Consider the following 27,549-nt stretch of genomic DNA (forward strand, 5'->3'; position numbering starts at 1 on the left):
AGTTGGTTCTGGCCAGCTCAGTGGATTGCTTTAAAAAAGGCCTGGATTCTTTCCTAGACACACAGAATATAACTGGTTACTAACATTTACAGGTAAGATTGATCCAGAGAATATCTGATTGCCTCTTGGGGGATCAGAAAGGAATTTTTTTCCCCTGCAGGAGCAAATTGGATCATGCTTTGCTAGGTTTTTTTGCCTTCCTCTGGATCAACTGTGGGTATAGGATTATAACTTTTTTTTTTTTATGGTTAAACTGGATGGACTTTTGTCTTTTTTTCAGCCAGACTAACTATATAATTCCTAACAGTGAATGGTGTTTTCATTTGGTCCAATCATCAAATGTACTGGTGAAAATTTTCATATGAATTCATTTCCGTACTAGTGTATGGCCAGCTTTGGCTGTGTTGTCTGGCAGAACTGTGTAAATCATGTCATGTTGGAGTTTATAGATCGTTTGACAGGTAACATGGCTAACATATATGTACAGTATTTTGTCTGCATGGTTAGCTGTTTTTCCCTGGAGTACAGCTTTATCCTTTCCCTACCAACACTTCATGTTCTCCTTATTTTATAAGCAGACCCACCCATTGCTAACAATTTTGCACTGAAAAGTAACCTTGTCAAGATGGTGGTCCCAAAAACTAATGAACCAATTTGGCTTCTTTCACACTACCTCCTTCTAGTGTTTGGGAGCACTTTGGATTTTCAGAATGCCTACTGAGCTCTCCTTTTTGAACGTTTGTATAAGTGTATGAGACTTGGTAAGGTACAAGCAAGCATTTTATGTATTATCTTTGAAAGGAAGTATAGTAGAGTAGGGGATCTTGTACATTCTTCAACTGGGTGGAGGGCCTCTTGGAAAGAGTCGGAGGGATAACTGTCATGTAACAAATGCTAGCCAAGGGCAGGTGAAATTCTTCTGCTCTGGCATGTGGCATTGTTTTTGTTGTCTTTATCATCTAAACTCCAACTGTAATTTTTTTAAGTACAATTTTGAAAGTAGAATTTTACAGTGTGTTTAATTAGACTTGATTAAACATACTACTCTGCCTGATTATGAGCACAGCAACAAGCACGTGTCTGCTCCAGATTACACAAATCAGTATGAACCCTAGAAAATCCCATTGGATTAACAGCAGAGAAAAATCCGTGTCACTGGATTAACCCCTAGAGAAAAGGTTTGCTTAATTTCACAAAACAAGAAAATAGAAAAAATGTAGTGACGGTCATGCACTGGGAGCGGCATTGCCATGAATTGTATGAGGAAGTTTTGCTGTCACATTCATAAAATAGTTTCTCAGGGGTTTGCAGAAGTATGGCGTTTTCATTCATCACCTTTCACATAGTTAAATGATCAGGTAAAAAAATGCCTGAATTGTTTAGGCATTTGTGAGACATTTTCTGCTTTCTTACACGTGGACTTACAGGGTGAGTTGGTTTTTGGTGTTAGAATTGCAGGTTTATCCAGATGTCTAGGTGTATATAGGTACTCTATATGCATATATTTATGCATATAATGGTGCAGCTACTGTGTGGCTACATTCTTAGTAAACTGGTATACAATTACAAAAATACTCTAGTTGGTCATGTTTTGTGTAGGATATTATGCACAGTTCAAAATGCATAAGTATTCATAAATCGTAGAAGTGCATCTAATTTCTTAAGGGAGAAGAAGAGCCAAAGCTTTTTAGGCTATACTTCTATGGGTCACAGGAGTGCAGGTAGTTCAGCACTCCTGTGACCCATTTTCAACTGACAGTGGGCTGAAGCCTGAAAAGATCCGGACCATACGGTCGAGATTCACCCAGAACCCTGGACCTGCACCTGGCTTAGCCTCTCAACATTCCGTGGAGGCCCTGAGCCAGTCCCTCCTGCCCCCTTCACAGCCCAGCACTCCAGTGAGCGCTGGGGCCAGAGCAGAGAGTCGGAGACTGACAGTCACAACTCTCTACCTGGAGCAGAGGGGGAGAACTGCATGTTCACTGTGTTTAATCGCTCAGTTCTCTGTGCAGAACCGGCAGGGGACAGATGCAGCATCAGATTAATGACGCATCCACTTGTTTATTAAGGTTTTTTTTTCCAATACCCCGTACTTCTCTTTTAAAGAAGAATTCAAAGTATGTGATATTTTTACACCCCTCACTTCAAGGGTTAAATACTCCACTTTTTTAGGGGTGTCTGACAGACGTTCCTACCCTTCTAGAGTGACTGAAATTGGCTATAAAAAAGTTGAATTCAAGGTATAGGTATTTTTACATAGTTACATTGATCCAGCTTGGCCCATATGCAGCTATAGGCACCACCACTCCATTGATCCTCACTATTTTCTGGGTCTTGTGCTAAGCTGCTACCCTGCTACATTTTGAACAGAGGTGTTTGCTTGCTTGGCGCAGGTGCCATTCATTTTCGCAATGCAAAATATTCTCTGATTGGACAAGGTGGAGATTATGTCAAAGCCCTGCCTCTCCACCTTATCCAAGTCAGAAAACACTTATTCATTGAGAAAATACAAGGAATTCTCTGAATGACGCCCCTGCTGAGTGATCTACCTCTTGTGTTCATAATGCAGCAAGGCAGCTGTTTGGCATGGGATTCTGAAGCTAGTGGAGATCACTGTAGTAGGGGGGAGTACCACAGTGATTTCCAGCTTCCAGGAGCATCGCGCAAGTATGGTATATGCATAGTTATATTGGTCCAAGCTGGACCAATGTAACTATTTAAAAATATTTATACCTGGAATCCATTTTTTCATTATAGCCAACTTTAGCCACTCTACATGTCTCCCCTAGTTATGATGAATATTTAACCCTTAAAGTGAGGGGAGCCAGTGCAAGTGCATTTTCATGCTCCAGCCTGGAGTTCAGCTTTAGCATGAACCTATGCTTTGCCCACAAAGGAAAAAGCTACTGGTTTGCTTTAATATAGTCTTCCCCAGTAGCATTTACTTACCTTTCTGTTGTTGGCCTTCCACTGTATTCAGCCATTAGGAGTGAAGGTAAGTACAAGTCGCTGGAGTCCTAGAATACACAGGGCTACGTTCTTCCCTGCACTGTCACACCATTGAGAGGCACTTGCTGATGAGTATTTTATTTTGGCTCCGTTCATAATTCTTTTAAATAGCACCACAGTAAACTGTTACAGTAGCAGGCAATGCACCCAGACCTTAGTGCACTATAATGTACACTCACCGGCCACTTTGAGGCACACCAGTTCAATTGCTTGGCAACACAAATTGCTAAATAGGCCAATCACATGGCAGTAACTCAGTGCATTTAGGCATGTGGATGTGGTGAAGACGACTTGCTGAAGTTCAAGCTGGCCATCGGAATGGGGAAGAAAGGGGATTTACGTGACTTTGAACGTCAGTGACACTGATGTTGGTACCAGGCAGGCTGTTTTGCCCAACCATTTCTAGGGTTTACAGAGAATGGTCCAAAAAAGAGAAAATATCCAGTGAGCAGCAGTTGTGTGGACAAAAATGCCTTGTTGATGTCAGAGGAGGGGAATGCGCAGATTGGTTGCTTTGACATGCAGATGGTGGGGTCAGAATTTGGCATAAACAACATGAAGGTATGGATCCATCCTGCCTTGTATCAACGGTTCAGACTGGTGGTGGTGTGATGGTGTGGGGGATATTTTCTTGGCACTAGCAAGGTGTACCTAATAAAGTGTCCAGTGAGTGTACATTATGTGCACATTGTTAGAAAAAACGTTTGCGTCTGATATGGTGAATGATGCCTTCAGCAAATCTAGTACTTCACCTTGAATAGGCAAAGTAAAAGTCTGCGTTAAGTTTGTACTGTATTTTTGTATAGTTTTTTTTTTTTTATTAAGAGAAGTTTCCTTTTCAAAACAAAAGAGTTTTTAAATAAAGTTGAGTAAAGCAATATTTATTTGTAGCCATTCATTTTCCTGAAGCAGTTGTATCATTTTAATGCTTTTGTGATTTGCATTCGGTATTTGCTGTCCAAAGTCCAAACAATAGCCTGCAGTTTGTTCCTGTTTATCTGCTTTGCCTGATCCCTGATGGGTGAGGTTTGTAATGGGAGTTGTTTTTCTGGAAGAATGCATAGAATACATGATACTTCACAGCCTCTATTATGGTTTCTCTGTATTTGTAACAGTAGAAGAAAAAGTTGCCTGATATATCCTTATACTTTCTTAATAGAGAGCTTGCTTTCCCTTTATTTTGGTCTATTCTGTTTTACGTTTACAATGTACATTTTATATACAAATATGACTAAAATACTACTATATAATTTACCATGAGATAATTGAGACTATAGATTGCCAGTGAACACCAAAGATGTCAGCATTCATGGTTCACTCCACTCAAAATTGAAAACCTGGATTGAAAGTCACACAATGGCAACTTTGATTTGGTTTTTTTTTGTTATTTTACTTACTGTTACCACAAACTGAAAACATGATTTGATACCTATCCTACACTCTTAGATTGTAAGCTCCCAGGATCAGGGCCCTCTTAACCCTCTTGTATTGAATTGTATTGTTGCTGTATTGTCTCCCTTTATATTGTAAAGCGCTGAGCAACTGTTGGCGCTATATAAATCCTGTACAATATAATAATAGGTTTTAATCCGCATTTTTTTGGCAGTGGTGTTTTCTGGCTGGAAACATAACCCAGAACTAGTGGGTTTCAAGAATATTTTTAGTTGTAAAAATGCTCTAATGCTGGTAAATGCAGTAAACCGGTATTTTTAAGCATTCTTGAGACAAATTTTTGTTTTGTATGTGTAAAAAAAAAAAAAAGTGGCTAAACGTGAATGTAAAAAACGCAGATAAACTTGTGTTTTTAACGTGAATGTACACAGCTAACGCTACCAGCGTTTTTAAAATGCCCAGTTTGCAGGAGGCCTCAGTACATGTTCCAATCTATTTACAAATGCTACATTTCAGGTTACAGTAAATGGTGTATTGAGTGATGTACCAAACTAGAGCATTGGAACTTGAAACTTTGCAACTCTTGGGCTCTTCTGTTTGTTGTGCCAGTGATTATCTACGGCTCATTAAATACCATGCTCTGAGCAGTTGTACCTATTAAAATTTTAACGTTCAGATGGACTGAGTTATTCTTGTAAGGTCACATTGTTTCTTTCAGAAATGTTATTAGCCAAGAAGAAACACCCCAAGACATTATTCAGGAGTCACTTTTCCTAATATGTTGCAGTTGTTGGCTACCTTTAAAAAAAAAAAAAAAAAATTATAAAGTCACATCTGATACTGATAACATATAATTTATCATTATTTCATATTCTAATCCTAGCTGTTCAGCATGTTGTAGCCCATTTCATGATGATCCTTCCTGTTCTTTGTTGCAGTGGATGGATGTGGACACATGGTTATCAATGAAGAGAGTGGAACATTGACATCGAAGAACTATCCTGGCACGTACCCCAACTACACCCTGTGCTTAATAAAAATCAAAGTGCCTGCTGGTAAAAGCCTATACCTAAAGCTGGCAGATCTGGATATCGAATCCCAAGACTGTGAATCTGCTTATCTCAAAATATACAAAGGAACATCTGATGAAGAAATTGGTGAGTCTCTGGCCTTTCTGCCTTGCTAGCTTGCTCTGAAACTGGTCCACTTACTTTTTTATAATCTTTTTTTATTTAAGACGCAAGTTAGATCTTTGTAGTCAGGTGCTGTATTCAAGGCTGCTGTTAGAAACCACGGGGCCCCATTCAGCCAACTTGACAGGGCCCTCCACCCCAACAAAAAACATTTACTAAGCTTTATTTATGAATGAACACTGAGCAATTGGTACCAATCGGTCATTGTGTTCATTCAGGAAAAGAAGGGGCTGGTAAATGTGACTTATTTACCGGACCTTTCCCCCACTCTCCATCCTGAAGGATCCTATTATGTGCTTGCAGCGGCTGATGGGAGGGAGAGGAGGGAAGTCGGCAGCACTGCAAGCTTGGGGGCACAAAGGGGAAACTGGCAAAGTGAAAAGTTTGGTGCACAGGTAGGGTGATGGGTTCAATGAGGGGGCAATTACTGGAACTGATCCCCTGTATGGTTTACTCAGCAGCTGCTGAAAGCAAGAAGGGAGAGGAGAAGAAGCCAGATTTCAGCTGCTGCAGGGAGAGCCATACAGGGGATCAGTTCCAGTAATTGCCCCTCCTGCCATACCGATCACCTTCCCTGCCCACATCAGATTCACCCAGCTGCCTGGGCCCCATACAGGAGGGCTGGTGGTACCCCCTTATCCAGGGTCCTGGCTGTATTAATGGGAGAAAATACACAAGGATAATGTCTTATGACAACAGAAATTATTAGCCTTGGATGCTTAGTTCTAGTGGGATTTTTCTTGCTTGTGTGTAAAATTATACAGAAAGATGGCACTGTCTTTCCCCCTTACAATGCACTGAGGCTAAGGGAGAAGAACATGAGATGAGAGAAGGAACCCCATCTACCATTGTATAGGTATTGCCTCAAACAATGGATAATCATTTCTTTATTGGAGTGTTTTTTTTTTTTTTTAACATCAGTCTTGTGATTGAAGTGTGACACACTTGATCATTTCCTCTTTTGTGTCTGCGCTCTTTACATATGTCTGTCCTTTTAAAGTGGTTGTAACCCCTTACATATACCCAGTGAAGTGACTTATCAGCAGTCTTCTCTTGTCTACATACAATCAAAGTGCTGAATTATTAAAGCTTGTCTCAGAGTTCAGCAAAAAGGGGGTGGAGAGCTGAAGTTACAATCTGCAGAGCTCAGTGAGGAGTGCTCTGCGAGCTGATTGGAAGGAAGAGACACACCCCCTGAACACAGCACTCAGGAACAGAGCTGTGGCTTTCAATCTGCTGGAGATCCCTCCCCAGTCACCATTTTTCTATTGGTGTCAGACATTCTTGCTGATAGAGGAATTAAGCAGCAGACAGAAATGGCACTTTGTGCTCTTTACTGAGACAAGGACACACTGTAGAGCAGGGGTCTCCAAACTATGGCCCTCCAGCTGTTGAAGTACTGAAAGTCCCATCATGTCTCTGGGAGTCTTGCCTGTGGCTGTCAGAATCTTGCAAGGCTTCATGGGACTTGCAGTTCCTCAATACCTGGAGGACCATAGTTTTGAGACCCCTGCTGTAGAGAGATATGATTTGTTCATATTTCATGTCTGAGGTTTACAGCCACTCTAACTAAACTGTCTTTAAACTCCTACAACCAGGTAAAGGCAGCCAGGAGGGTGGGATTTAATGCCCACTCACTTCACATATGCATCCATGGAGGTCAAACGTTTGTATGCTGAGAGGGTGCCATTGTGCACTCTCAGCGCAGCAACCGAGCTGTTACACAGCTCCCAGTCTCTGGCTACAATTGGGAGCCAACAGGATAGGTTCCAGGTTATGTGACCACAGTAACAGCCAATCCCAGTGATCATGTGATCGGAAAGTCTGTCTCGCCACTCAATATAAAGGCCAATTTAAAACTATACTAAGAAAAGGGGTGAAAAATGAAGACTACCCATACATAGCCTCAAAATTGCAAGGGATGTAACCAATGTTTGACTTGTTTTCATTTTGAATGTACAATTTGCTTCAGTTGGGAAGCTGTCAGGCTGTAGAGTCAACTAGAGCACTTTGAATGCACACATTCTCCAGAACTCTGAAAAATCTCCGTGCAGCTAGAAACCAATCATTCTGTTTGCTATGAAGAAAAGGAAAAATTGCTATTCTAACACTCTTGCTTTCTGGCTGGTGGAATGGACATCTAGAACCCAATATGGCCCCTTTCCAATAGTGTACTCAACAGTCATGCTGAGGAACAAGCCAATTAGGGTTTTTTAGTGGGCAGTGAGCTTTTCCAGAAGCTTTTCAACTTGTTGATAAGCAGATCCAAAGCCAAAACATGTAATTTATTGCAACTTACCAGTCTTAGATTTGCTAGCTGTATTTTATTTTCCGTTATTTTCACTTGGTGATCCTGTCAGAAACACACTTCTGTCCTAGGCCAGCCTTTTTCAACCAGGGTGCCTTAAGGTTTCTTCAGGGGGTTCCCTGGCAAAATGTCTAAAAACTTGTATACAAGCTAGAGGGTGGAACAAGCCGGCCTTTTAGTTACATAAAGCCACAGGTTTTCATTGTGCACCATTACAACCTTCTAGCCGCCAGCATCCTGACAACCAATGACATCATCAGTAGATAAGGAGGAGGTCAGCTGCCTGCACAGAATCCTAGTTTGACCCTCCCCATCCCTCTCCATCAGTGCTGGGGTCACATTAGCTTAGTGATGGAGAAAAACTTAGGGAGAGGAGAAACACTGGAATACTAGTCTGTACCAGTGTGTATAAGTGTTTTGCTTTGGAAGAATAAATCACCTCTAGTGTTGGGTGTCCTACATGTGTGGATGTTGCTGCATTATATAAACTATTAGAATAGTCTTTCACATTTTAGAACAGGGTGCCTCAAGACTGTCAATAATGTTAAAGGGTGCCTCAAGACTGCCCATAATTTTAAAGGGTGCCTTGACTGAAAAAAGGTTGAGAAACACTGTCCTAGGCTATCAATACTCATTCACCATGCTGTATCTGTGGAGGAGCAGCATTGTCACTACAAAGGCTCTTCTCATTCTCATTATATATGGGGGAGATGTTCTGTAGTTCACTGAAAATAGCTGAGAAGGCCAATAACATTGTTCGAGATCAGTATAAAGCAGATCTTCATCCTCATTAGGATGTTGTCTCCCATCCACCCATCCTCCCCTCAAATTGGCTTTATTTATTTTAATTTAATGAAAACACTCTGCCCCTTCCCTTCATGTACATCACATTTCCCAGGAGGCACAGTCCTTCATCGAAAAAGGAGATGGGGGTAGGCCAGCCAACGCATCATCAGGACGCCACCAGCTGGACCCGGAAGAGCTGGCAGCTTCCCAATGACATCACTAAAGAAGATGGTGGCATGGTACCAAGCGGAGGCAGAAAAGAAGCAGATCTCAGCAGGACTATGCTGGATCTGCTGAGTGGGTAAGTACCTTAAATGTGCAGGACCTGAAACTGGTAAAGAGGGGTTTAAAAAAAAAAAAAGGGGTGGGGGGATCTGCTTTAATGCAAAGGAAGATACAGAGACACAAGGTTTCTGGCAGGATCAACAAGTACTTGTGCTTGCAGAAATTCTACTAACGAATCCAGGCACCACCTCTAAGGACTGTTAAGCTGAAATACTTTACATTTCTGCTAGGGTTTAAATTTATTTTAAGAAGTAAAGGTAGGAAAGTGGGTCTCTATTGCAAATGATCTGAGTCCCAGAGACGTTTGTGTCAGGTCCTGTGAGGTTTGACAAAAGGTGGCTATCTCACAACCTATCAAATTATCATGTGTGGCAAACCTCTTTCCCTAAATCCAGAAAATGAGATTAGAGACCAACTGCGCATTATATCCCTAACAATTAATTAACACTTAACAGGTTGCGTGCTGAGCTTTAAGCATCCTAACATATGTCATCTTGCCCTTACGTGACCTTAATTTTCATTTCTGCATACTCTGGTCTGCAGGTCTTTGTCCGTCTGAGCCTTCAGTAACAGCTGTTACTGCTGCATTTATATTGGTTTAATGACAAGATTCTGGACAGACGAACATTTATGTTTTTACGATAATTTGATGTTTGACCAATAAAAGCATAATTAAACTGTTTTAAACTGTAAATTAAAGTATCCAGCTTTTAAAGGAACGTTCCCTATGTATAGAGGTATTTCTCTTGGTTCTCGGTCAATTGATTGGTTGGCGGTTGAGCCATGGTTTAACCACCACCCCCCACCACCACTACCACCAACTTCCTCCCAGTTCTGATGACTAGCTGCTTACTTGTTGCCAGTATATCCGCAAAACATTTTTAAAAATGTAGGCAAATTTGTCAAAACCATTCTTGGTTTATTAGAATTGCCAGATACATTGATCTTTAAAGTAGAATTCCTGGAAATGGTTTGTAATTCTGTATTTTCAATCTTCTGACTTCCCCAAATCCACCACACTACACAGCCAGGAAGATCACTCTTTTACGTCCTACTACAGCATAGTCACAATTCGGCAATAGCCGATGTTATTGTCCAGTAAGGAGACCGGAGGCTGAACATGGAAAAGTTTGTTACCTGCTGCGCTGTTCAGTGTGGAAAAGGTGTGTAAATCACACGACTGACTGAACAGAATTACTGTACTAATCGTTTTGCAGATAAAGCTGTATACAAGTATGTGTATTTCAATTCTGTATTTAGCCGTTTGTCTGGAGTTCTCCTTTAAGAGATGTTCATGTTTGGGTAAAGTTATTCCTGGACAAAGGATGGTTTCCTGTTTTTCATCCATGTGTGATGTAAGGAATCTGAACAAAGATATGGTCATATTATAAGTTTGCTGTGCATTGTGTGTGTCCATGGCAGATATTTATAGCGGATGTTACTGTCCCAGTCTTCTTTTGTCTCAGGAAGCCGAATTTGTCATACACATGTGTTATTAATATCGGTTGACTGCAAACGTGCAGGTTGTATGTCATAGATCTGGTTAACATTTTTTTTATTTCTGATTCCATACAAAAAACAATAACTATGGATGAACTACCAGCATCACATAGCAGTACAACTGGGTTCTGCTACGTCCAGTTTTGCCAGTCTGGCTTTGCTGATACATCTTTATACTGGCTAATCTGATGGCATTCATTTTGAATTTGTCTGACACTAATCTGGTGGGGCCCCATGCAACATATGTCCTATTATATTGTACAGACTGAAAGTGATAGTTGCCCAAGCTGCAATATCTCTTAAGAAGTGCTAATTGGTGTGTTAGACGTGCTAAAATGACAAGCCATAACATTGTATGAGAGGCCATTTTATTAATACTTAAAGCCAAATTCTGGCCAAATAAAACGTTGATACGCACAGCCCCACTGCAAGTGCTCATAGCTCATTCTGTCAAGGGAGAAGAGAAACAGGTTTACTTACTTGATTCACCACTCCCCCCAGTAGACAAAGCTCCCTCACCATCCTGCGATGGACTGTCCCTTGGCATCTTTACATCCAGAGCAGGGCTATGAAACCAGCTCTGATCTCGGTGACATCTAAACCCTAGACTGCTAGAGCATGAGGGGACAGAAGCAAGGGGGACCGGCCTAGCTACGGGAAGGAGTGGAGGATTGCGTATCTTTTTATTGTTTCCCTAGACATAAAGGAGCAATTATCCCTTGCAGTGTAGACATGGCCCCACACAATGGGCTAACTTTTTATTTTCCTGGTGTTGGGCTTTAACGTACATGTAAGATTAAAAGTCTTTGAGGAAATGTGCCTTTATAGTGATAAATCAAGGCCAAAGTCTATTATGCACTATTTGGTAGGTATGTTGCTTTCATGTACCTTTAGCCAATTTAGGCTCTATGTACACGGGAGGTTTGGATAACAATTCTGAACAATGGAAACTGCTGGAAAACGTAGGTTAAAAAAGTCTGTTAAGCCACGTTTGCATTTAGAAGCATTTTTTAAAGATAACCTCAGGAGCAGGGGTGGACTGAGCATTCGGGCACTGCCCGGGGTCAGTAGGGGGCCCCATGAGATGCCCCTGGGAGAGACCGTCACATGCCTGATGAAGGGGTCCTGTGAGACTCCGAAACGTTGCCTAGCTGTAACCTATGTGATCGTTCATTAAAACTTTTGGACCCGTATTGGTGATCCTTGGTGTGCTGGTGACATTTTCCCTTGCAGGGTGGCAGTCCCCCTGTCAGAACACAATAGCTCAGCAGGGAGATTGCTGTACTAACATTGGATAGTTAGTACAGCGAGCTTCTCCCGAGCTCTTCTGTTTTTGAATTAATAAAAAAACGAGTGTGTACCCAGCATTATGCACTAGATTGTAAAATCGCTAAGTAAATTATACATACCACTGTTTTTATATCTTTTATTAAAGACTAGCACTTTTAAAGGCCTGTACAGATGGCTTTCATAGTCTTTTTGCCATGGAGGGACTCTTGGGATCTTAGGGAACCCTTGTAAAATTATACATTCAGAGTTATGGTACACTACTGTGATCAGTTGTAGATACAGTATATCTGACGAATAAAGAACGCGGTAGAATTGTGCCCCTTTAAATGGTGGTCAGTGCGGTTCTCACTTTGGTTAGTTGGGAGGGGCCCTACTACATTGATAGTCAGTAGGAAAAGTGCCTTCTTTGGTGGTCAGTTGGATTAGGGCCCCCTTACAGTGGTGGTCAATAAGAGGAACGTCTTTACAGTAGTAATCAGTGGAAAAGAATGCCTCTTACACATCTCTAAAGAGATAATCGGTGTCACTGGCAACTTACCTGAGAGATAAGAGGACAGGTTGTACTTGCCCCCACATGCTACCTCTTCCAAGTGACATTGGTGCTGGTTTATTTCACTTGACCAGTTGTGTTTTTAGGGTGCTTGTATGTGCTTTTACTTATAAAGATACAGTATATTTTAATTGAGTACACCTTTTCAGTTAGGTTTATTTGAATGATGTAGTGGTATTCTCATGTTACCTGCTTGCTGTGCCATATTTTCTTGAGCATAGTTCATGAACCGATTTCTAGTTCCCCCCCTCCCTCTAGTAACTATCCTGCTGAGATCAAACAAGCGAAGTTGGCCATACTCTGATCAAAATTTGATTGGCTCAGCAGGGACCATCCAAAATTCGATCAGTGTGTGGCCGTGCCCGCTCAACAGAAGTCAATCATATGATCAACTTCTGTCAAAGGGACATGTTTGGGAAATGTTCCTCGATCAGTAGCTGCAGCTGCTGATCAGTGTATTCTGCCACTGTCAGAATATAATTTCCTAGCCAGCGATGACAAAACAAGTCAGGAATACAAATGAGGTGGATAGAGGAATCATTGTTTTTTTTTCTTTCGTTTTTTTTTTTTCGTTTTTTTGCTCAGCCCTTTTTTTTTTTTTTTTGTTTTTTTTTTTTGTTTTTTCATCTCACCCTCTCCCTGAATATGTAGACTACCTTTGCATCCCTCTCCTTCTGAAAATGCTTGGCTGTCATGTTCATTCATTGGTTTCAGTTCTTTGAGCTTCTGCTTAGTTTTCTGGACTTCATTCGTTGCATGATTGTTCTGACCAGGGATTCAGAAAACATTACGGTCAGATGCAATTGGACAAGTGCATTTTCAGAAGGAGATTCACAATGGCAGCTTCTACCTTTCTCTCATCAGGAATTTCCTAATTTCCCTTTACTGTGGACCAGCAGTTTATAAAAGTTTGTGGTGTATGTTTATGCTCTGTGTGGTCACCATAAGATAGCTAGACTCTTTATTTCCCTGCCATCTCAAACATGTTTTACATATAAAGGCTCCATGCACACTAGCAATTTTTATAAGCCAAAAAACTAGAAAAATTCTGGATGAAAAACATTTAGGAGTGATAGCATTTTATTAGCGTTTTTATAGTACAAAAAAAGCTTGAAAAAATCTGCTGGGAGCGTTTTAGTAGCGTTTAGGTCTCATGCACACAGTGCATTTTTGCAGCCATTTTTAGGGGTGTCAAGCATTTTTATTTTTTTACTGCTTGTAAACGGCTATCCATATTATCCAATGTGTGCATGCACACATAGACTTTTAGGATCTTTTAGTGGCAGGAGTGTTTACAGGCAGGATAAAAAAAACTTGGCAAGTTTGGCCAGAAGCAATAGCGTTTTGGCAGAAAAAATGCTTGATGTGTCTAAGCGCACCTAAATGGATGTTAATACTAGGCACGTTTAGCACTTCAGCGTTGGTTCATTTCAATGGCCAGAAGTCAATTATTCTGGCCAGTGAAATGAATTAATGGCCAAGCGCCTGATGCCTGTAAATATGGCTGAACAGTTGTAAAAGGAGGAGGAAGGCTTCTAGGAGAGGTTTTTTTTTTTTCTCCTGTGTGCATGAGGACTTATAAGTGTTTCTCAACAAAAACAATTTTTTTCTGCTCCTAAATGCTGAAGTTTTATAAACGCTTCAAGCATAAAAATGTGTGCAGGGACACATAGAATAACACTATTCGCTTCTAGGAGCAGAAAAAAAATTCATCATACCTTCTAGGAGCTTAAAGAAAAGTGCTAGTATTCATGGAGCCAAAATGTGTATTAGAAGAATATTTATTGACCTGTACCTCCTCTGTTTCTGACATGCCAGGAAATAGTCTCTCTTTTCTATTTAAAGTGACTTTTTCGACTTTGTCACGTATATCTATTATACCGATAGAACAAAGCAGTGACCGTTGCCTGCCCTTAGCGGTCTGCAGGAACACAGCCCTCTGCTCCAGCTCATGATCTCTAATGAAGGATGGAACTGCATTTTCCTTCCTTTTGACTGAAAGGTCCATAAGTCATGTCATGTAATCAGCAGCCAGTGAAATATTAAGATTTGTCTGGTGAGTGAGAGAAAAGATAAAGGCAGCAGTACCCTTCATGGATGAGAAATCTTGCCTGTGCCAGCATATGATCCATCCGCCCTGTATCATTATCCCTGGCCTCTTATCTGTCTCAGACTGCGTGTGCGCTAATCCACCGAGCCTGTGTGGCTCAATGCGAAGACTGCTACTGACACATCTATTACTTGTCCCTGATAGAATGTTGATATAGAGTTCCTCTGGGGAGACTTCCATCGGTGGCACTGCGTGTATATATATATCATTTGTCTCATAGATTACCCATGGCTTGTTAGTAGCCTTGTAAGACTCGCGGCCTCTCACCTGACCCCTTTATTTTTATTCTTTGTCAATAATAATAATGAACAAAAATCTATAGGGAAATATATTACCCCTTGTTCTCACTTGGGGCTCTATGGGGGTATAGTGGAGAAAACAGGAAAATATATTCTCCTATAGATTATTTTTTTTTCATTGTAGTGTGATTGCTGTATTCTACTTTGTGTCAATTCCTACTTATCTTGCACTGACCAATCTATCATTCCTGCTTAGGGCCATGGGTCACCGATCATTTATATACTTTGTATTATTTGAGAATTATGACAACTAACAAGGCAGGTTATGTGTAGTTCTATTTTGAGAATTGATGCTTTGATTTTGGGGTGGCTATTGTCAGGTTGCTATTTTTCTATTCATATAGACTCCATTCAGTGAGAACCCTTATCAAAGTTCTGATGCCATACATTGGCAGTTGGGTAACCCTACAGGTTCTGTTGAGCAGATCTCATTATTGAAGTGGTCAAGAAATACAAAAATGGCAGTTCTAAATATGAATCTAGGAATTCACCTTAAAAAGGAGGCAGCATGTGTTTTTTTGTTTCTTTACAAAATTCAGGTGTGGTTTGGCAGTTTTATGTATCGGAGGAGACACTGTTGCAGATTTATGTGCACATACAAATCTCAGTGTTTTCTTAATCCTTTGTATTCAGATTTTTTTTTTTTTTGGTTGAGGTTTAGGCCACTTATTGTAAATAGTAGATATGAAAAGACTTGCTTCCTGTGTTTGTCTGTCACTCTACAGTGTACTTCCATCTTCTGTAAATACCTCAATGGAAAGTTATTTGACATTGTTTGCTGTGCGTCCGCGGTGGAATGTCAGTGGAGCCACAGAGGATGGCGACTTTGTAGATTTTCATATAGACAAATGAGCTTTAGTTATAAACAGGGGAATGTTGGATGGCATTATTTTCATCAGCTTAATCCCGCTCTTAGTGATTTGCATTGTGGATGCATGGCATTATAAAATATGTGAATGTACACTCATTAACACCCATGTGTCACCTTTGTCTTCTGAAATATGAAAAGAAGATGCATAGTTCCCTGTAGTTTAGTAGTCATTTCTTATCTCTTAATAGTTTGTGTTCAAAGTAAAGCTGCATTCTTACAAGTTTTGCTTTTAGTCCTATAATTCCTGTCCTATGATTCTATTTTTCAATATTTTTTTTTTCTAACATGTAAAGGCTCATGTTGCAGAGACGTCAATTTTTTTGCACACGTTCTGCTAGGGCTCAATGAGATCAGTTGTCCCCTATGTGCCCTGTTCACACCACAACGCTAGTATCACATGCAGCTTTATTCTGCACAGGAATCTGCAACATGTATAAAACTTATTGAGGCATGCATGAAAATTGATGTCTCTGCAAGTGAAAGCTGTGCATCAGTTTCCATCAGTTTTTCTGCACGTATGGTATGAACAAGGCCTTCGTGTTCTATGTTTTACTTTTATTATATATATTATAAGTTGCACTAAGTGAATACAGCTGCATAAAACAAAAACTGTGCCTGTCTTCATTTCAGGCTGAAAAGCAACAAAATGTGATTATTTTAAAGGGCAGTGATTCTGTTCTATACTCACTGTGTGTATGTATGTATGTATGCAGTGGTGTATTTAGGTTTTGTGCTGCCCTAGGCAACACAAAAAACAGGCGCCCCCCATGTATAGAATCTGACATTGAACAACAACACCCCTGCCCAACCCCCTGAGAGAACCTTCCACTAATACCCCACCCCCCAGGGCGCGAGAGAGAGAGAGACACCTTCACAGCTCTGGCCATCCCCCAGAAAAAGAGTCATGCTCTCTCACCTGGTCCCCATGCCACGAGTCCCTTCTTCCATCCCTTCTTTCGGGGGAGCACTGCTGCCCCCGAGAAATGCCGCCCTAGGCAAATGCCTTTTTTGCCTTGTGGTAAATATGCCCCTGTATGTATGTATAATGTATATAATGTGTGTGCGTTTTTTTGTTTGTCTTCTCTGTTATCTGCTTTTGAGAAGTGTGGGTTAGCCTACTAAAGTCGCCCTTTTTGGTAAATTCAGAGGGCTCTACCTTTCATGACATTTCTTATTGGTAAACATTGCTAAACTCTATTTTAAAGAAACTACAGTACAATAGTTACGGGAAACTGGTGAGCACTGGATTGCAGTTCTGTCACTTTTGTATGTTACTAAATAATTTACTTGCCAAGCGATGCAGATTTCCTTTGGACAGTGTTGAATCATCTTTTGTGTTAAAGTGGTTGTAAAAGTTTAGTTTTTTTGTATTTTTTGTTTTTGTTTTTTGTTTTTTTTTTTAAATACTAAACATTTTATACTTACCTACTCTTTGCAATAGTTTTGCACAGTTCAGCCCCAAATCTCCTCTGCTGGCGATCTTGGCCCTCCTCTTCTCCAAGTGCCCTGATAGCAAGCTGCCTGCTTTGGGGGCACATGTGCAGGCTCACTCCCTAGCTAGCTTGTGTGCATCTATAGAAACACACAATGTTGCTGGGTCCCAGCCCACTCCTTCCTCACTGGATTTTTTTTTTTCTTTCAACCCACTGGTTGAACAAAAGAAATGATGAATGTATGGGCTGCCATAGCAGCAGAGACTTTTGCTGGGCAATCCTTATAATTATAAGCAACACAAGGACAAATAAGACAGGCCATAGATGATGCAGTTTTCTTTCCTGCAACCACAGTGTTGATGGGGTAATCCCCCACAAAACCGCTTGTGTTCTCCTGCAGGCGAAGCTGTCCCTGCCAGCAGAACGCAGTGATTATTGCTAGAAGCTATAGCCACTAGTAACAATCGCATGGAAATATCCAATATGCTGGTTGTACCCAAGTCAATCGATGGATCGACTTGCGTACAATCAGCCTGTCCATAGATGGTTAGAATTCCAGCCAGTCCCTGCTAAACCCACCGATATTCAAACCATCTATGGCCAGCTTAAACCTTTTGTTTCATGTCATGAAAGGCCTGTGTGTTTCCACCTACTTCTAAATTGTGGTAACAGAGAGCTTTTATGATCCTTGTTTTCTAGGGAAAGTTAGAGTGAGCAATCTCCCTGAAGGTGTAATCAATGTATACTTTGCTGTGTGGGATTTTCTTAAACTGCTAAACGTTGCTAACTTCAGATGGCGTCTGGTATGTCAGAAGACAGATTTCCAAGAACAGCTTGCAGATATGCAGACTTTGGGAGCAAGAGATAAGTTGGCCTACCCTAGATGACATGGACCAATACACTATGAATAAATTACACACGTATTCAATATGCTGGTCTTGGCAATGTAGTTATTTGATGCTTATCCTTCCAGTCCAATCCTAAAGCTGGCCATACACTGATAGTGTTTTTTGTTTTTCCCCTCATTTAATCTGCAACACTATACAGAGTAGATGGGAAATCTCCTGCTGTGGCTATTGTATTTTGACAACCAGAGCCTTTGGTTGTCGAAATGACCTGAACAACATCTACATCTTATAGGTTGCAGCCACTGTTTGGCTTACAGTTTTCTCTTCACCTACATTGATTTTACAGTCGAAGGATGTCAGGTGGGAGGCAACTAACCGGGCCACCTACTGAGAAATTTTTCATCCATTTCCTCAGAAACCTCCCAACAGTCACATAGTGTATGGCCATATCTTTTTATGTGCTGTATTTTCAAAGCAGTTCTTTTATGTGGATTAGACTAGCATAATGGGTATCTGTTTAGGGGGCAATCAGTCTCAAAATACCAACCTAATCATTCTCTTCCTTCCTCCACTTTCTCCATCAGCTCATCCCCCACCGATATTTGTATCCCTTGATTGTAAGCTCTAACAAGTAGGGCCCTCTGATTCCTCCAGTATTGAGTTGTACTGTAAAGTGCTGTGCAAACTATTGATGCTATATAAAATCTGTATAATAATCAGATCTTGCTTCCACATCTACTACCAATCTCTAATATCAACTAAAGCTAGGTATGAAGAAAAAGCATTTGTATGTCAGGTTGATCACATTTTTGCAGACGTAGTTTTATTACAGGCAACACTACTACTACTTTCAAAGTCATTCTCAGTGAGTTAATGCTAGATTTGTAATGACCTTTACACTCAATAAGACATTGGGGGAGATTTACTAAAACTGGTGCACTCAGAATCTGGTGCAGCTGTGCATTGTAGCCGATCAGGTTCTAACATAAGATTGTTCAATTAAGCTTTGGCAGCAAAACCCAGAAGCTGACTGGTTTCTATGCAGAGCTGCACCAAATTTTGCATTTTCCACTATTAGTATATCAACCCCATTGTCTAGAACAGGGGGTCTTTTGCTTGCCTTTATCTGGCCTGTGGGCACTAATCCATCCTCCTGACTCTAGCAATAGGACATAATTCCCCCCCAACGATAACAATGATGGGGCACATTCCTCCTAATGACACTGATAGGGCACAATTCCTCCTAATGACACTAACAATGGGGCACTATTCCTCCCCAAATACCAAAGATGGAGCCCTGTTTACTCCTACTGATGCCAATACATTTTATACTCCCCCTTGCCCCAGCCTAGCCCCCTAAACGCGGAAGGACAGTAATCTGGCCCTTTTTTTAGCAAGTTTGGAGATCCCTGGTCTAGAATCTTAGATGTTTTCTGTTGCTCACTGACTGTTGATCATTCACATAGCTTTTAACTATTCTAAAATGTGTATCTTTTTCATACATCAGGGAAAATAAAAATGTGGCTTTGTAGTATTTTCCTTTAATTTATAACAGCTATATACATGCACACTAACAAAATATTTTTTTTGTTTATTGTAGCTAGCTATTGTGGTAATCAGAATAATGTTGGTAAAGATCTGTATCTGGACAGCAATGAAGCCATCATACGTTTCGAAAGCAGGATCCACATATCTGGAAGAGGATTCTTAATAAATTTTGCCAGCAGTGATCATCCAGGTAAAAACATGTCTCTGGATTCCTAAACTATAGCAGCTGGTACTTAATGTGAAATGATTGCGTAGTGATAATTGAGGTAACTGACCTTCTTATGACATCTGTGCACCTGAAATGGAAAGTGGCACTAATTGACACTTCAATCAAAGTTAAAGGAAAAAAACAAAACCATGAGATGCACTGAAATGTTCATCATACCACTCTCTGCCGAACATTACCCCCCCATGGTGAAATGCAGAGTTTTATTGTGCAGCTATCAAGTTGCCTTTAGGCTATACATGAGGCCCCATTCACATCTGGCATTTTGGGATCTCTGGCAGAATCGCTGCAATTCCAAATCGCACTGCAGTAGTGGCAAAATGAACCACGCATGTTTGGGTACCATTAATTTTCACCTACCAATTTTTGGGTTTCATTTAATTTTGGCACCTAAAACGCAGCACGGTTTTGCTGCAATTGCCGCACAAACTTGTCACCCAAAAAGGAGCAGGAGCTTTTTTTGGGTGGTAAGCTTTGCACGCTACAGTGTGCTGTGAATGCCGTACAACAAACGCAGCAAAACCGCACTGTATTTTAGTTGCCTTTAAAGATAAATAGCACTTGAACACCTGTGGTGCATTTTTGCCACTACTATAGTGCAATTTTGGATTGTGGACAGAACTACCGAGATTCCAAACTGCTAGATATGAACGGGGCCTGAAGGTTGCCTAGTCTGGCTACTTACAGATGGATTATTAAATGATTGTATGTCTATAAATACCCACAGACATGAGGTAACAATTGCCTAATGTGACTGTTTTCAGCCAGATTTGCCCACCACTGTTCTTTTCCTTGGAAAAAAGAAGCGCTGACGGTGTCATCTCTTCCTCTCCTACAAGAATAGAACATTTCCTTCCTAATGCATAATGTGGACTACATGCAGATCTGACCACCCTTGCAGGCGTTTTTGGAGTCCTTTGGGTGCTGCTGATCTACTGGGATTTTCAAGCACAACCATCTCTAGGGTTTACAGAGAATGGTCCAAAAAAAGAGAAAATATCCAGTGAGCAGCAGTTGTGTGGACGAAAATGCCTTGTTGATGTCAGAGGAGAATGGGCAGACAGGTTGCTGTGACATTCGGATGGTAGGGTCAGAATTTGGCATAAACAACATGAAAGCATGGATCCATCCTGCCTTGTATCGATGGTTCAGGCTGGTGGTGTAATGGTGTGGGGGGATAGCTTCTTGGCACTAGCAAGGTGTATGTAATAAAGTGTCCGGTGAGCGTAGGTCGAGTTGGTACCAAAGGTAGCTGAAAAATGCTCCCTTTTTCTCCCTGTGGGCATTAACATGTAAGCTAGGGAGACCCAAGAGTGAATATTTATGGCAGAATCCTTTGAAAGAAACCTGCCTGTTGTCAGACCATCATCTATTGTCTGCAACTAGGTTTAAACTTAAATGACAGGAAATGGTTTAGAGAGATTCTTTCTTCTGCTGCAGTAGGAAAAATAAAACTCTTTGGAGTCAGGAAGTCCATTGGAGATCTCATTACAGGACTAACCCCCCCCCAAAAAAATAAGCATCCAGCGGATGAATCGACCTACTGACATCCATTCATAACTAAAGTAACAGTTTTGGTTGGGCTCACCATTTCATCTAGAAATGTGTCCATATAAAATATAATGGATACAGCAATAAAACACAATGCTCCAAGTTCTCATCTCTCCTGGTTCCTCTGGCTGCTGTCAGATTGTCATGATTATGTGTACATATGGGGAGGTGACCTGTCATGATTATGTGTACATATGGGGAGGTGACCTACAAAGCTTACCACCCGAAAAAAAGCTCCTGCTCCTTTTTGGGTGACAAGTTTGCGAGGCAATTGCAGCAAAACCGTGCTGTGTTTAGGTGCCAAAATTAAATGAACGCTTTGGAGTGGCAGGAGGAAAGGCGAGATCGTATGCTGGAATAAAGTCGATTTTAAAGTTGGTGATTTCGTCAGTGTGTATATAGTGTTAACTTTTATGTGTTTTTAATATTATAATTTTAATATTGTACTAACAGATTTGATCACCTGCCTGGCACGTTCCAACCATTACATAGAGACAGAATTCAGGTAAGGATTATTTTCTGTGTACTGTTCTACAGTTCAGTAAGATTTGCATAGCATATAAGTATTGTTTTGTCCTCACGTCAGTGATGAATACAGCAACTGTCTGCATGTGTGTAATGTGTGTGCTATAGTCATATATTTAGGCGTTAGGAATTACTAACCTGTATTATTGATGTTATATGAACAGGATTATTATCTTTTCATATGAATATAGTTATGTAACCCCTCATTTGATGTGTAGATTTGTTTTTCATTGATGATCATAAAATATCACCCATTTTGAGCAACCTGTGATGTTTTTATCCTGTTGTATTGTCTTTCATTTTAAAAAATGCATGTGACTTTACTTTGTGTTTCTTTGTGCTTGCAGCAGGTACTGTCCAGCTGGATGCAGAGACCTTGCAGGAGACATATCTGGGGATATAGAGGAAGGATATAGGGATGTAAGTACTGAGACATTTTATTCATCTAATCCATCACATTCAAGACTAAGTGGCTTAGGGGTGCACAAGTTTCAGAAATAAAAATGCTATGGTACATTCTTTTTGGGTATCCTCTGCAAATATTAATGTTGAAGATAAGAAAAAGTGTCTGGCAATAGAAAAGGGGGACCTGTACTGAAGGTTAAATGTTTCTATTCCTTATGTCCCTTTCTGAAATTAATAGTCTGGCTGTTGCGCTGATCTGGTTTCTTTGGTAACTTCCATGTTTCTGGCATGGAACAGGTATGCAGGTTAAGTAGAAAAGCAGTACACAGTATGGCCATCAAAGATGACAAGGCCTCATTTATTACAATGCAGCTTTATTAAGAGGTGAGTTACAAAATTGGGGAGAATGTTTTAGAGACTGGCTCCTTCATTTGCCAGAAATTTCTTCTAAAGTCTGCAGTGCCCTATAGTAAGTCCATTCATTGTTCAAACATGCTGAAGTCAGGACACCAACAATTTAAATTCAGTGATTACCTTTAAAAGAACCTTTTAGGATGAGGTTTAGAATCTGCGACTACTGAACAAGTATGTGCTTTACAGAGGTTCTGACACTTCAATGATGCTTGTTCTGGTCAGCCAAGTAGTGAAGCAAGGCTGAGGATGATGGCACTGGAGCTTCTGCCTTTCAAAGTCAAGTTAGCAGTGGCAGCATCCTTTTTTTCTGTCCAGACGGGTTTTCTATAGGAGAGTTTCATACCTGGACTGAGCATGGCATTTTGCAAGTTGACAAACAAGCTTGTAAGTAGATGAGTAGCTATTCAGCGTCTGGCCCAGTTGTACATAGTTAATGTTTAAGCCACCATATCTTATATAGGCAACTATTAGATTCTGTGCATTTCTGTCTATAATCCAGGAAGCAATTTAAAAACTCTCACTTTAATAATTAAAAGAGAAACACTATTTCTGAAATACTGTTTTATAAATGTATGTGGCTCTTACTTGTAATGATAGATTCAGGATATCTGTTTTTATTTCACATGCCTTAATATTTTTCTTTACATTTACTTGCAGACCCAGGCTTCCCACAAATGACAGGCATTGTATCAAACTAGAAGTCATAGTTTGTTCCAATCCTTGTCACTTTTGCTGGAAAAATTGGTCTTCAAGTAGAACTAGAAAAAAGTATTGCATGTCCTTGTATTAATGAAGGAATGAAAAATGTAAAAATAGAGTATATAAATCGTATAAGTTAAAAATTCTGCGCTGTAATATTTATGTGACTCCCTAACATAAGACAATCAGTAGAACATAAGCAGCCACCTTAATATTGCAGGCAACAATATATCAAATAATAAAACGTAAAAGTGCGGCGCTACATATAACCAAAACATTTTTGTTAAATGTTTGGAGTTAAAGATTGGAGCTCTACCTGTGTCCGCATCATAGCCAATTTTTGGAATTATCCAGCGGGTGTTTTTATCCATCTACCATTGGGGGCCAGTTTGATCCTTTGACGTTCTTAGGTTTCCAGGTCCATGATATGCGTTTGGATTCTTTTTTGGATTCTTTTTGAATATTTTGAGTGTTGGTGATGGTGGATTCTCTTCCTCTTCTTGACTAAATTTTGAAGTATTCATGAAAACATTGATGTCCCAATAAAGAGGCTTATTCTACGTTATATCTCCTTCGCATGTGTATTGGACTTTTTATTTACTCCATGTATTTGCACTAATTTTTTGGTTATACGTAGCTCTACACTTTTATGTTTTATTATAGAGTTTATGAATACTACCATGCAGTTATCAGTATCATATTGATGTCATTGAAGCTTCTTGTCGTTTTTGCTAAGCAGAGGTGTGTTCAAGTATGGTACATTTGAGCAATAGTACAATGAGCTCTACCTATTGGAGTATCTTTTGGGGTTCCAGAATCTGCTATGCACACCCCCAGATTGAATTTACCAATAACTTAATCATTGGAGGTCACAGAGCAGTGTCACTTTAATACTAGGTTGGTTCATTATGGCTGTTTGTTTAGCTGGCAGTACACAAGCTATCTAATTGATTTTTGTGAATGATCGCAACCTTCTGACATGGGCACCTATTGTTTATTGTAACACATTGCTTGTGGGGGAAAAAATATATACTGGTATATCCAATTAGCAGAGTAGAGTGTGAAACTGGTCAAATATGTATTTAAAGTGATCTAGACATTGCAATATAGTTGTGTTCCAATTTTTTGCATTAAGACAAGCTAGTGATTTAATGGGCAAACACTGCTTTAAATTATAGAGTTCTGTCAAGGTCAGGCACAGATCATGACTGGGGTGAAACCCAAGCCTCTAGACACTCATTCCTTCAAATGCTGTAAGGTCCACACCTACATTTGATGCAGCCAACCCCAACCACATGAAGGCAGCTGAGATTAGTGACCTCTAAGATCTTGGCTGCGTTTCCTACACAGATTGCTTGGTGTGTCCCGTACTCTTTTGAAGAGCATTTTAGCTGACTCAGGAAACAAAGAGAGAAGCCACACCTGACAATTATATATGATACTTATAAGAATAACATGAGGGTGTTAGGTGCCCTCCCCTCTTTGTACATTAATTGATCTGCTTGCTTTCCCAGCAACTGATGACCGATACAGTTCAGTTTCAGTCATTTTATAGAGATCTCTGAAGTTGTAGTTACAAAGATCATGAAACGGCTGTAAGACAGGCACAGGACCTTTTACAAGGAATGGGTTCTCACATGCGTAACGTTTAATAACCCTTGGCAACCAATGAGATTTTGTTTTAAATCTGATTGATAGATAAGGGTTACCAATGCGGCAAGGGCTTTAATAAATAGGTCCATATGGCTAATTTCATTATACCCATAGTCCTTCTTTTTTTTTTTTTTTTTTTTTTATGTAATTCTGAGGAAACAATTTGGTTTCAAGGGTAAAGGCTGGCCATAGATGCCTTTGTGATCAGCCAGGGGGCGGGTCGAAAATAAAACAAATGGATTTCCCTATCCACATATGGATGAGTGAATCCACAGACAGGTGGATGGATAAATCTTTCCCACTGTGCCATTGTATTCTGACAGCAAGGAGTACTCTGCTGTCAGAATACAGTGATCAGTGGCTGTGGCCACTGATCAACAAAAGTTTACCCACAGTCCTGTCCAACAGAAATCAATCGGGAACAGCTATAGCTGTTTTATATTTCAGTTGTTCCTTGCTGAACCAGTCAAATTTTGATCCATCTGTGAGCAGCTTGAGTTATGGAAAGGTATTTATTTCATAGTGTATTCAGTACAAACACTGCTCTGGGGTGTGACAAGAACAATGAACTGTATTAAAGTGACACTAAATTCTATGAAATTCTGTTCTATGAAATGAAATTCTCTTCAATTATGTATTCTTAACTAAAAAAAAAAAAAAAAAAAAAACCCCGTGATATGGCTCTCGGGTTCCTTCAAATCTCCAAATTTCTTTTTTATTTTTTTGTTACTGCCGTGATCTGACTTCCTGCTAAAGGGTGGTTACATTTGTTCTCTCTATTTCCAATGTATGTTGGAGTGTAGCCACCTTTTATTGCTCAATCCCAAAATGGACTAGGGACTATGGGATTTGCAGTGTGAATGAACACACATGACCACAACTAACGTGCACTGCTTGTTCCAAGAACAAGGAGATGAGAGGGAAAAGCAGATGTTTGGGAGCTCAGGGAAGATGTCACAAGGAGGCAGAATAATACTGTATAACACAATTTCATGGAAAATAGATTACAGTACCAGTGTGTATGTGGATGTGTATGGAATAAGGTTATTGTTTAGTGTCACTTTAATGTATTTTCCTAATTGGCAGTGAGTGTCTATATGTTAAATAGGAGTTACAGGAGAATATACAGGTGCATCTCAATAAATAAATCTTTGTACTGCTAGAAGGTGAACCTCCGCCCCAGTCTCGTCTTTTAGAGTCTTTTTCTCAGACTCTAACAGGTTTTCTTGTAAGATTGCCCTGTGTTTGGCTCCATCCAACTTTCTCTGACCAGCTTCCCTTTCCGTGCTGAAGAAAAGCATCCCCACAACATGATGCTGCCACCACCATGTTTCACAGTGGGGATGGTGTGTTCAGGGTGATGTGCAGTGTTAGTTTTCCTCCACACATAGCGGTTTGCTTTTAGGCCAAAAAGTTCAATTTTGGACTCATCTGACTATAGTACCTTCTTCCACATGTTTACTGTGTCCCCCACATGGCTTCTCGCAAACTGCAAACAGGACTTCTTATGGCTTTCTTCTTAGCACTCTTCCATAAAGGCCAGATTTGTGGAGTGCACAACTAATAGTTGTCCTGTGGACAGATTCTCTCACCTGAGCTGGGGATCTCTACAGCTCCTCTTGAGTTATCATGGGCCTCGTGGCTGCTTCTCTGATTATTGCTTTCCTTGCCCGACCTATCAGTTTAGGTGACCTAACCCTGCTTTAAACATCTCCACAACTTTATCCCTGACCTGTCTGGTATGTTCCTTGGCCTTCATGATGCTGTTTGTTCATTAATGTTCTCTAACAAACCTCTGAGGGCTTCACAGAACAGCTGTATTTATACTGAGATTAAATTACACACAGGTGGACTCACCTTAATTAGGTGACTATTGAAGGCAATTGGTTCCACTAGATTTTAGTTAGGGGTATTAGCGTAAGTGGACTGAATGCAAATGCACACCACACTTTTCAGATTTGCATTTGTAAAAAAGCTTTGAAAACCATTTATCATTTTCCTTCCACATCACAATTATGTTCCACTTTGTGTTGGTCTATCACGTAAAATCTCAATAAAATACATTTACGTTTTTGGTTGTAACATGACAAAATTGGAAAATTTCAAGGAGTATGAATACTTTTTCAAGGCACTGTATATTTTACCTATTAAGAAAACCTTTTTTATAGTCCTGACCATATTAAAGAAAATATTTCATCTAACAGTCTCTGTATTTCGCATTAGCAGAACAATCTCAAAACTCAATTTCATCGCTGGCTGCATCATCATTATGGTTGCCCTCAAAGGGATGGTTGTATCTGTAAGACTAGATGTCCAGAACACCCAATCACCCCTTCCATCAGATGTCAAGAGCCCCCCACCATCAGAAGTCAAGAGTCCCCCACCCTCCTTTATATCATGGTGCACCCCCTTACTTTGTGCTGCTGCCGGGAAGAATCTTGGGGCAGAGCTGGGAAGCAGAAAGTGCAGGGTCTGGAGGAGGACTAAAGAAGGGCAGGAGTTAGCTGCCGGAGTTTGCTGAATGCTGAGACCAGGGGAGGCGGAGATGAGGGGTTGCTGCAGCTGCACAGAGAGGCGTAGGATTTATAGGAGGAGTTCTGTCCTCTCAGCTCTTGACTGCTGAGATTGGGGGGCAGAGATGAACCACTCCTCGG

The 27,549-nt window shown here is 40.5% G+C and overlaps 1 protein-coding gene across 1 annotated transcript in view; it reads left to right on the top strand.

Moving 5' to 3' along the window:
- Window positions 1–27,549, top strand: part of DCBLD1 (discoidin, CUB and LCCL domain containing 1) — a 112,169-nt gene that overhangs the window by 39,034 nt on the left and 45,586 nt on the right. The window contains exons 2-5 of the mRNA XM_089652163.1: window positions 5,340–5,558; window positions 19,475–19,612; window positions 21,653–21,704; window positions 22,072–22,144. Of these exons, the coding sequence (XP_089508289.1) occupies window positions 5,340–5,558; window positions 19,475–19,612; window positions 21,653–21,704; window positions 22,072–22,144 (482 nt within the window). The remainder of the gene's footprint in view (window positions 1–5,339; window positions 5,559–19,474; window positions 19,613–21,652; window positions 21,705–22,071; window positions 22,145–27,549) is intronic.

Source organism: Staurois parvus, unplaced genomic scaffold, assembly GCF_062004578.1.
Source record: "Staurois parvus isolate SC_StPar_1 unplaced genomic scaffold, SC_StPar_1.0 ptg000672l, whole genome shotgun sequence".
Taxonomy (NCBI): domain Eukaryota; kingdom Metazoa; phylum Chordata; class Amphibia; order Anura; family Ranidae; genus Staurois; species Staurois parvus.